The sequence below is a fragment of the Prunus mume genome, linkage group LG8 (assembly GCF_029339155.1).
Source record: "Prunus mume cultivar Tortuosa linkage group LG8, ASM2933915v1, whole genome shotgun sequence".
Lineage (NCBI taxonomy): Eukaryota > Viridiplantae > Streptophyta > Magnoliopsida > Rosales > Rosaceae > Prunus > Prunus mume.
The window spans coordinates 3,943,897-3,954,210 of NC_142705.1; the positions used below are offsets into that span (position 1 = coordinate 3,943,897).

General features: G+C 35.5%; 1 protein-coding gene across 4 annotated transcripts; it reads right to left on the reverse strand.

Moving 5' to 3' along the window:
• Positions 1-2,301: 2,301 nt before the first annotated feature.
• Positions 2,302-8,149, reverse strand: LOC103340794 (NAC domain-containing protein 75-like). 4 transcript variants are annotated; one of them, XM_089043228.1, is made up of 7 exons: positions 8,035-8,149; positions 6,499-6,742; positions 6,080-6,257; positions 5,235-5,848; positions 4,436-4,780; positions 3,798-3,914; positions 2,302-2,970 (listed from the first exon to the last, which is right to left on the reverse strand). In XM_089043228.1, the coding sequence occupies exons 2-7, from the start codon at positions 6,619-6,621 to the stop codon at positions 2,881-2,883; spliced, it is 1,467 nt and encodes a 488-aa protein (XP_088899354.1). In that variant the 5' UTR covers positions 6,622-6,742; positions 8,035-8,149; the 3' UTR covers positions 2,302-2,880. The 4 variants fall into 4 exon arrangements, with proteins under 4 accessions (XP_088899354.1, XP_088899353.1, XP_088899352.1 ...); XM_089043227.1 differs by lacking the exon at positions 8,035-8,149 and adding an exon at positions 7,536-7,680; XM_089043226.1 differs by lacking the exon at positions 8,035-8,149 and adding an exon at positions 7,199-7,452.
• Between the last annotated feature and the right edge of the window lie 2,165 nt (positions 8,150-10,314).

Sequence of the window (10,314 nt, forward strand, 5' to 3'; positions counted from 1 at the left end):
TCGGTACAAACGTCTGGTGTTTTACTGTGTGTCTGATCTGATATCCTATTTCATAGCATAATCGTGTAAACAAACCTTATTTCTACTGTGGATCCTACAATCACATTTGTCATAAATTTTCTCATATTAAAACCTCCTCACAATAAATTTGAATTATTAATATTTTATGCACACAATATTCTTACATGGAACATTATTCTTATATATATATATATATATATATATAATATCAGTCCCCTTCTATTGAGGATCCTCAAATAATTTTATTTGATCAATTTTTTTGATCCAAACCATCTATTTTTAGGTCTTTATTCATAGATCATCCTTACAAAAAATTAGATAAATCTGAAACCGTTTGACATCCAATTGTGTCTTACAAAATCAATGAACGCTTCAAGAAAGTACTAAAATTTCAATACTCAATGGTCAAATGGTATGATTCAAGTGATTTTGTAGAGATGATGAATGAGTATCTATAAAATAGATTAATGAAATATCAATAAATATATATATATAATATTTCTATTGTTTTTATTATATCTCATTGCTTAAGTCTCCACTCATGCACGATATGCTCACCAAAACCCTCCAAACCAAAACTAGTACAACCACCTAGAGCTTGGTAGAAGCAGAAGCAGAAGCAGAAGCAGTGGGAGTTTGTGTTTTTATATATGAAAACTGAAAAGGTGGTGAAATATATAAATATAAAAGGAGTAGGGTGGTGTGGTTGGTTGTGGAAGAATCTGAAAAAGGGAGAGTTTGGCCATGTTGTGATATTCGTCCTTGCACTACCTACCACTTACAATTCTTCCTGCAACTTCTTTATGGGACCAAATCTCTGCACATCCACAGATCTTAGCCCTCCCTGCTTCGCCCTACTATCGTATGTACCTATTTTTAAACTCTTCTCCCTCTATATCTCTAAAAAGATACGTAAAAGCACAGAGAGCATCCAAAATCTTCCATAAAGCCAAAGACTTCAATTTCACCTTTTTAGGTTGATGTCGAACAAGACATATATATACATGTATATATGCAAATAAACATATAATAAATAGGATAATTCATCTGAACGAGGGCTCTCAGGAGATGTTGGTCATTTCGAAACTTAAAGTTTATTCTTGTCCTTTCATTCTTTGTTCCCCTCTTTATTCCCTTCAGAAATTACGATGAAGTTGCCTACCTTCCATGTTTGTTTTTAGCTTTATTTCATGCACGTCCCATGAAAATAAAGATAGCATGCACGTTACTCTCTCTCTCTCTCTCTCTCTCTGTCTGTGTCTCTCTCTGAGAGAGAGAGAGAGAGAGAGAGAGAGAGAGAGAGAGAGAGAGAGATAAGCACATCTTTACTGGTAGTCTATAATAATAATACTGCTGAAAAAGCTCGAATCTGGAATAGAATAAAGCAATAAAGAAGTAAGAAATAAAAGAACGGAGGCACTGATCACTACTAAAAATGTGAAACTCCATGTTACTATATCTTATACTAAGATTCCAGATTAATTTCCAACTACAAGTTTGAGCTCAACCCCACTTCCACTTCCTTTAAGAGCAAAAGATGCAATTAGAGCCTTATCAATTTTTCCAAGGGACTTGGTGGTGCATGGGAACCAACAGAGTAAAGTTTCTCTCCTTCCTAACAAAAGAAAAGCAAACTTCCTTTTCATAATATTAATAGGAAAACCTCAAGAGAAATACAAGCAGTCACTCGAAACAGATGAGCCTGAAAGTTCTTCGCATTTGTTGATAATTTAGAACTGACGCGCAGAGAATTCGATCTTTACTGGCAAATATATACATTTCTGTATAATTGCTGTATACACGCAAGCAAGTAGGAAAAAGAATGGAAAAAAGAAATAAATGAAGAAGAAAGTTAAGTCTGCTTCCATAGCATATGTAAAACACTTACAGATGACATAATGAAGAATCAATTCCTTATGTCTCTTTCTTTTGGATACTGCATGCGTCATTCCTTGTAAAGAGATATTCCTCTTCATGCGAATTATAGTTTGACATATATGCAAAAATAATTCATAAAAAACACAAAAAGAAGAACTTGTGCACACATATACACTGTTATTGACAGGAATTAATGTAAGCGCTTACATGGTAAGGAGGGAAGTATTTTCCTTTTTTGTTTTGTTTGTTATTCTATGATATATTTTCCAAGTGGTCAAAAAGCAAAGCACTCTGAACAACGATATTGTCTTAATATAATAACACATTTTCATTTCTATTGATATATCTTTACTAACAAAGTTATCACTAACCAAAGCACAATGAACAAAGTATAGGTTGCAATTGGCGCAAACTCTTTGGTATTTTTTTTTCTCTGTAAAGAACAAGAAAGAAGGAAAGAAACATTATACAAACATTTTCAAAATAAATAAAATAATAATAAGAATAACCCATAAAGATGGTATTGTGTAATGATAAAGGTGATGATTTTCATGCAGAATAATATTGGGTTTGCTTTGGGTCTTTGGTTCTCCTTCTATTTGTCAGAAGATGAGAGCAGCAGCCTTTCTTCGTTTTTTCTTTTCTCCTTTTCTTCTTTTTTCTCTCTTTCCTTTCCAACATGGACTGTTTGCTCAGTTAATTCAGTTGAGACCCAAGAGAGAGAGAGAGAGAGAGAGAGAGAGAGAGAGCTTAGCTAGCCAGAGACCCCCCAAGATAGAGAAAAGAAAGAAAAAGTTGATGACCAAACCAACTTCTTTGGCCTCTCACGTTTGAAAGTAACTTGCGGGGGAGAGGGTGGTGGCAAAATACAGATGATGAGGATAATGACTTTGTCTGTCTGTGAGCCTGTGACTGTGACTTTGATGAGGGTGTGTTTATTATTCTCTCTAATGAAATTTTTTTTCTTTTGGGTTTTCTCTTCTACCCATGATGATCTGGGTTGTCAGGGTCAGGCCAGAAGGAAGAGTACTTCATCCACTCTGCCTCTTGAGGGTTTGGCATGGATGACTCCTGCAACAAAATGAATCGTAAGCGTGCCCGGTTTAGATTAGGATAATTAGTAGGGTTTCTATGAAACTAATTTCCTGATAAATAAATTAATATGCAACAAAGAATTTTCTCTGAAAACTATTAAGTACAATTAGCAGATACTTAACAACCGAAAAAAGAGCCCGAGGGGAAGCTGCTACTTGAAGGTATCACTACTTGTATTTTCTAAAAGTGAAAAAGAGAGTTTCTACTTGAGTTTCAGTTGAAGGCCGGTCGTTTTCACAATGTACATTGCTCTCTCTCTCTCTCTCCTCTACATATAATAGCCTATTTTGTTAGGTTAGGGTACTTGATCTGATAAAAAAAGGAATGGAAACACAATTTTTGTTTACGATCTGAATTTAGAAATGATAATGATAATGAGAAATGAAAATGGTGGTAATAAAAGGGTCACATGCACAGTAGCTTTGGTGTTTTGAAATTTGCTATTTTGAACATTATGACGGCTTTACAGTCAGGTAGCAAGAAAGATTATATTCTATAGACTAGCTAGAGTCTAGATCTGCTAAGTGTCTACCAAAACACACACACACAGATATATATATATATATATATATATATATATAAATGAAAAACAAAGATAAAGAGAAAAGGGCAAAAAGGCTTTGGCTTCTCCTATCTTTAATTTAAATTAATAGTAATAAAGAAATTGGTTTTTGTTGCTTTTGGTTCTTTGTAATCCACTGGCTTACTTTTTCTTTCTTTTTCACTTATGATTAGTCGGCATTATGACAAAACAAAGGTCATGAAATTCAGAGTCAAAAAGTTAGATCGATATATCTACTCACTTCTTTTACATTACTGCTGGAGGTGCATCCCATTATGAGTTCCTCCAAACCAGATGCAGACCTTGCTCCCATTTTATGATGCTGTTGTTGTTGTTGTTGCTGGTGCTGTTGCTGCGCCTGTAGTCATTCAAAAGACAAACCACCAAAAATAAAATAAAATAAATGAATAAAAACTCATATATATATATATATCATAATGATATTGTCTTCACGGATTAAAAAAGTGAAAAGACAGTTTTCATGCTTGCAATTTAGCAAACACCAAAAGCAACACCAGGGATGAGTTTGCCACATATACAACATGACTTAGACGTAATGAGTTTTAGTTATGTGGATGACCTAATTATTATAACAGACGACCCGGGTGGAACTCAGTCCGAGTCATTAACTCGGTTTTTTTTTCTCTCTCTCTCTCCCCACCACCTTTTGTTGAGGAACATTTTTTTTTATGAAAGTTTGGCGGGACAAATTAAATACACCTCTCATAAGAACATGTACGTGACCACTAAAACAAGAAAAGAAAAGGAGAATAATGTAAAAACAAACCAACTAGAAAACTTATACGCACTATTCCTTTTACAGGCATGAGCTCTAAGTGACATGGCATGGATGAATATATATTGGGTTTTGTTAAATACCTGGAAATTTTCATTTTGGAGCATGATTCGAGAGTAAGAGTCTTGGTCAAGAATGATGGAGGTGTGATGGAGAGGAGGTGGAGAGATGATGGTGGAAATGGGATGTGAAGGACGGCTGATGTGGAAAGCTGTAGCAATTTGTTGATGATGTAGTTGCTGCTGCTGTTGTTGATGTTGATCATGCTGAGGGTGATCAGGTACTACTTCATGGGCCATATGATGATGATGATGATGATGATGAGGCTGTGGTACTGATCTCTGGTGGTGGTGCTCCCCTCTCATCTCTTCGCACGTGCCAGATGCCGGTCCTTCCCTTGCTGTTGAAGCCTCTCCTCCTATCCCTACCTGCAAATGGACACCCCATGAACAAATTCGCTACCATGTCTATTTTTTTTATCAACCACTGTTTATTGAGCACTTCCCTTTTTTCTTTTTATTGTTTTAATTTCTATATGTATGTAATTTGTTTACGAGTGCTACCCTTTTGGTGGGTAAACTGGTTTTTAGTTAGATGACAGTGATAATCAAGAGAGGTCCATGAAATTTGTAATGCCACAAATGCAAGCAATGGGTTTGAGAGGAAAATAGTTAACAACATTGAAACCTTTTTGATAGCAACGTATATTTACATAATATATGACTAATTAAATTGTTGGAAAAGATTAACGTAAAAAACAAAATGATGTTTATAAGTGTTTGATTTAAAAATATAAGTTGCATGGAAATTTAATTAAAATGAAATTAAAAATATAAGTGTGAGTGAGTGTGTGTGTGTGTATATGAAAATTAAAATAATCACCTCATCAAAGCTTTTTCTGAATGGGGCAAAGCTGAAGTGGTCTGATTTCAACTGATGAATGTCCATGGCACTGTAACTTGAAATAGGAGCAGCGGCTGCAACTCCAGATGCTACTGCAGACATTTGGTCATGCTCTCTATGAGAATGAGAATGAGAATGGGGTGGTATTATTTCTTTAGAAGAACAACTCCCACTGCCACTATCTCTTCTGCTATTAGCAGGCACGATATCACTGCTTCCTTCACCAGTTGTTGCGCTTGCTCTATCAGACCAGTTGCATTGCCTGGGCTGTGTCTGATAGAATATCTTTGACACCACAAGCTCTCCTTCTTTCTCTTCCTCATGTTGCCCAAGATGGTATTGGTGCATCACCCAATTCGTCTTTTCGGGTTTTCGATTTTTCCCAAAGTTGGTGTAGAGGACCAGGATTTTCTTGCACCCTTTTTGTTTGCCATTCACCATGACTGGCCTGGTCTTTCCTGTCTTGTGCCACCTTGTTTCCCCACCTTGCAAGTCACATTCGGTTTGGATTTTTCTTCTTTTTCTTGTCCCAGTTGTGTAAGCTTTCGAAGGTCTGTGGAAGAAGTGCCTGCTCAAGCCATCTCTTGTGACTCCTGTTGCAAGAAATAATGTGGTCAAGCAATCAAAATCAAAGTTAGGTTGACTTAGGTACGACAAACTTTCACCCAATTAATATTGAGATTCTTCGAATTAAGTCATAACCAACTGAAGCAGTGTATGGGAAGAAACAGACTAATTGCAATTCATAAAATTTCAACTTAATTAATCAGAAAGAGAGAGAGAGAGAGAGAGAGAGAGAGTAATTTTCAAATAGTGATCATCACCTGGAAGTTTTTCAGGATGGGTGTAACAAATCCCATCTTCTCCTTCAATTGTAGGGATGAACTCATCAATCAAAGGGTGAGACTTGGTGTCTTTGCCTTCTACCTTCGCTTCAAGGTGTTCAATCAGTTCTTGGTCTGTTGGATCAAATTTCACTCCTGCTGGTAGACCTAACCAATCCTGCAGCAAACTCCATTTAATTTAGTAATAAGTTTCAAGTAAAAATATTGAATTAAAGCAAGAAAGGAGAACAAACAAATTAAAGTAAAAGATAAAGATGGACCCTTTTTATATAAATTTTTTTCTCCATATTGAAAATAATTACTATCAAATTTTATATACAAGAAGCATGATACTTTCATATGCCAAATCCTTTTTGTAGAAGATAAGAATAGTATTGAATTAGCATAATTATCCATACCGGCTTTCCTTCGAGTTTGTGTCCACAACCGGGGCACTGCTTGGATCCACACAACTGATGCTCTTCAAGCTTGGCATCAATGAGATCAGAGCTTCTGATGGACCCCAAATTACTCTTATTCATTGCTCTTTTCAACGTCCAGGATTGGATGCTATCTCCTTTCTCTCAAACTCATCAACTTACATATGAAATTGTCACCATCCTTGTAAAACAGCCTGCTGCTCATATCCCAGCTGCTTGCTCTCTATACAGAAATCATACACAAATTCGATTGAGATCTATCGATATATCAACTGTGTTCCAAAAGGGTACTCTTCAAAAAGAAAAAAGAAATGAATTTGATTGATATTGTTGGATTGGTTCAGGAACTTGATGAAAGATCAAAATATGAACAAACTATAGAGCCTTTCTCAAGCAAGAAGTACAGCTTCATCAAGCTGATGAAGTATGAAAACAAAATCTTTATATGGAAAGAAATATAAACACAAGTTTTGCAGATTGGAAAGTTGTTTCCTTGGCTGAAACTGAAACCAATATGAAAAAAGAATAGATTTTGGAAAACCCAAATGAGAAAATAAACACCCAAGACAGAAAATACAAATATATTTTTATTGAGGAAAATCAGTGAGCAGGAGGAGAAGAAGCTGAAGCTATAGGAGAGAAAAAGAGGAAACTGTCGCAGTGAGGTTGAGCTATAAACCTGCTTTAACCATGGAAAACACCAGAGCTGAGAGTTGCCTCTCTACTTTAACTGAAGGGGCAGTGAGAAAAAAAAGGAAAAGTTGCTCTCATACCCCTATACTACTACATACCACCTTTAAGCCTTAAAGCCTTAGCTAATTTAAGCAGCGCATGTAGCTAGGCGGTTTGGGAGAGAGAGAGAGAGAGAGAGAGAGAGAGAGAGAGAAACACACACAGACAGACAGAACCACAGACACACACATACACAGACACACACAGAGAAGAAGAGGATAGAAAGAGAGAAAACCAAGTTGGTTTTTCTAAAGCTAGCTAGCTCATCAAGGCCTCTCCCTCACCTTTGTTTGAGCCTTGACTACAAAAGCAAAAGGCAAGAAACGGCCTTCACAGCTGTTACTAAAGCAGAGGAACCCATCTTTCACATAGTACTAATATATTTATAAATTTGTATATATTTATTGGGAAAAAAAGGGAAAAAAAATAGAGTGATACAATATTACAGTATCTGTATATATATATTACTTGTTTATAATAAAATAATGGTTGGTATTTTCATGGTAAAAGGTAGATGTCAATAAAGTTGATATTTAAATTCTTGAAACCCCTCCTCCCCAAAAAAAAAACAGAGACATACTTGAACTTATACGTGGCAGCAGAGACTTTGAGTGATAAAGACGAAATCAGGAATTTTACAGTCCCAGAAATTTTTACTTTATTTTTGGTTTTGTATAACATATTATAGTTAAGAGGCATAATAAAGCCAAATCTTTTCTTCATGGCAGTGAGAGAAAATGAAAAAATAGTAGAGAAGAAAAAAGAAAGATGATAGGTACTCACATGGGTTTTGAGCTGGAGTGCTGATCATGATGCTTTTGCCATGAATGTTGCAGAGAGAGAGGAGAGAGAGGAAAGAGAGAAGAGAGAGAGAGAGGTATTAGAAGGTTGCTTGATAAGCAAGGCAAATGAGCAGTATACTTGATGGACCACCACCACCCCTTCTAATTAGAACTTATGCAAAATCATATTAAAGAAATTTTAGAAAACTTGATGTGGAAGCACCCAATAAATTACCTCATCCGAAAAGAGATGATATATATGTTTTTTTTAATAACCGTAGTATTATATTTTCTATTGGACCCTCTTTCTGGCTTGTGTTATTTCTATTTAGGGAGAAATCTAAAGTACTACGCACTCATACCAATTATGCTAGCCTCCTATATGTGAAAGATGTAGGGCCCACAGCCCTTGTGGCCTGGAAAATCTTGTGCTATCAAAACTGTCTTGATATATCAGATGATGGTGAGCCCTCACGTTTATAACATTCATTCAAGCAGTCAAAAATAAAATGATGGATGGTCCAACATGCTGCTTACACAACAGATAGATGTCCATGATTACTCATTTGTCTGATATCCCTTCCTTTTTTCTTTATTGGGTAAAAAGAATTTCCTAATTTAATTCAATTTGTTAATTTATTTGGGCCTTCAATTGTGTATCTTTAATAAAAGATCATTGATTTTTTATTTATTCATTTTATTTTATAATACAAGTGATAGTTTAAATTATTCTAATTTGTAGGAATGAGAATTCAAACTTAAGTGCAAGAGGTTAGGTTCTCCGTCCTGACCAATTGGCCTCACGGATGCCGGCAAAGATAATTGATTCTTCCAGAGGTGAAGATAAACACAGAGAGCAAAACCATTAAACTTGTAGAAAACCTTGGGTTTGTTGTCCTTTTTGTCCCAAGGGAATGAGAGAATCAGACTGACTAAGCCAACAGCAGAACCCACATTTCTCAACACTGTTTATATATATATGCTCTATTGATACTTTGCATGTGGCATGTGTATCTCCAAATTAAATGTATTTATCTTGAAATTAGAAATGGGTTATGTCTTTTCTTAAAAGAGAAAAAATGCGGCAAGGAATATTAACTATATATATATATATAATTTGTCAAGAGGAATATTAGCTCTGTATATATAACAAGGGTCAATTCAAATCGAGCATTGCATATGAAATATTCCAAGAACTTTCAAAGTACTTGCATTATTTGGGCACATCTTTACGAGGAAAATACTCCCCTTTCTATGAATTGAAGTAGAGACAGGTATGAGAATATTTCTTACAAGTAGGTTGGTAGAATAATAAGACTTGATACATCTCAAATTTTATTCAGATTCAGCTCAATTAAGGAATTAAATTTGCATTTTATACAAAATGACGAGCAGAAAAAAGTGACCTGAACAAAAATCAAAACAATAATATCGGGAAGGACAATGACTTTAGACTTTAGCTAAAACTTGATGATGTCCGAGACCAAAAGAAATTGCTTCATACGAATACTGTATTTGAGCACATCCCTTTTCAAATGCTCAAGAGGCATACTGCATGCTTGCTCACGCACACACTTACAATATTCTACAAGTCATGATCCTTTTCTACTAAGCTGAACCGTTGGCGTAAACGACTTATATATTTGATAACATTTATCTCCTCACTCAAAGTCAAAGTTAGAGTTTGAATACTCCTCCTGGGGTGAGAAGACCATCTGGTCATAAAAATAATGGTCGCAGGAAGCAAACAACGTACTTTAATTAGAAAAAATATTCATGATGAAGATGAGTTCTATCATAATGGTGTTTGTGCATGCATGTTTACAGATTTCTCATTGTCAATCAGATGGTAAACTGCGTATGAGTGGGTGGTTGCAAAATGCCAATGGATGCTCGACAGAAGCAGTAAAACCGTCGGCATATTAATGATTTCTGAAAGCAGAAAGTGAGAGAGAAGTAGAGGAGACAAAAGAAAAGAATATAATTTTTTCTTCTTTTCTTTTCTTTTCTTTGTTTTGTTTCCTTTTCCAGGTTGGCCAAAAAATTAAAAAAAAGAACGTTGAGATTATAGAAGACAAGGATAGAGCATGGACGTGCAAGTTTTGTCATTTTAGTTTGGTACGACTCTAAAATGCTTAGGGAGAGGAAGAGCAGAAGTGATGTTAGGTTTATCTACCATCTAACATTGCTTCCACTTCTTCACCAATTTCTGCAATTTGACTTTCCATTATCATTGCAAGTTCTATCTAACATCTCTCGCTCAGTTTTGTTCAAATCAATA

Coding starts and splice junctions, on each gene's coding strand:
- LOC103340794 (XM_089043228.1), bottom strand. CDS start 6,621: ATGAATAAGAGTAATTTGGGGTCCATCAGAAGCTCTGATCTCATTGAT. Junction 6,258..6,498: donor ACAAACTCGAAGGAAAGCCG/GTATGGATAATT, acceptor AGTTTGCTGCAG/GATTGGTTAGGTCTACCAGC. Junction 5,849..6,079: donor CCATCCTGAAAAACTTCCAG/GTGATGATCACT, acceptor TTCTTGCAACAG/GAGTCACAAGAGATGGCTTG.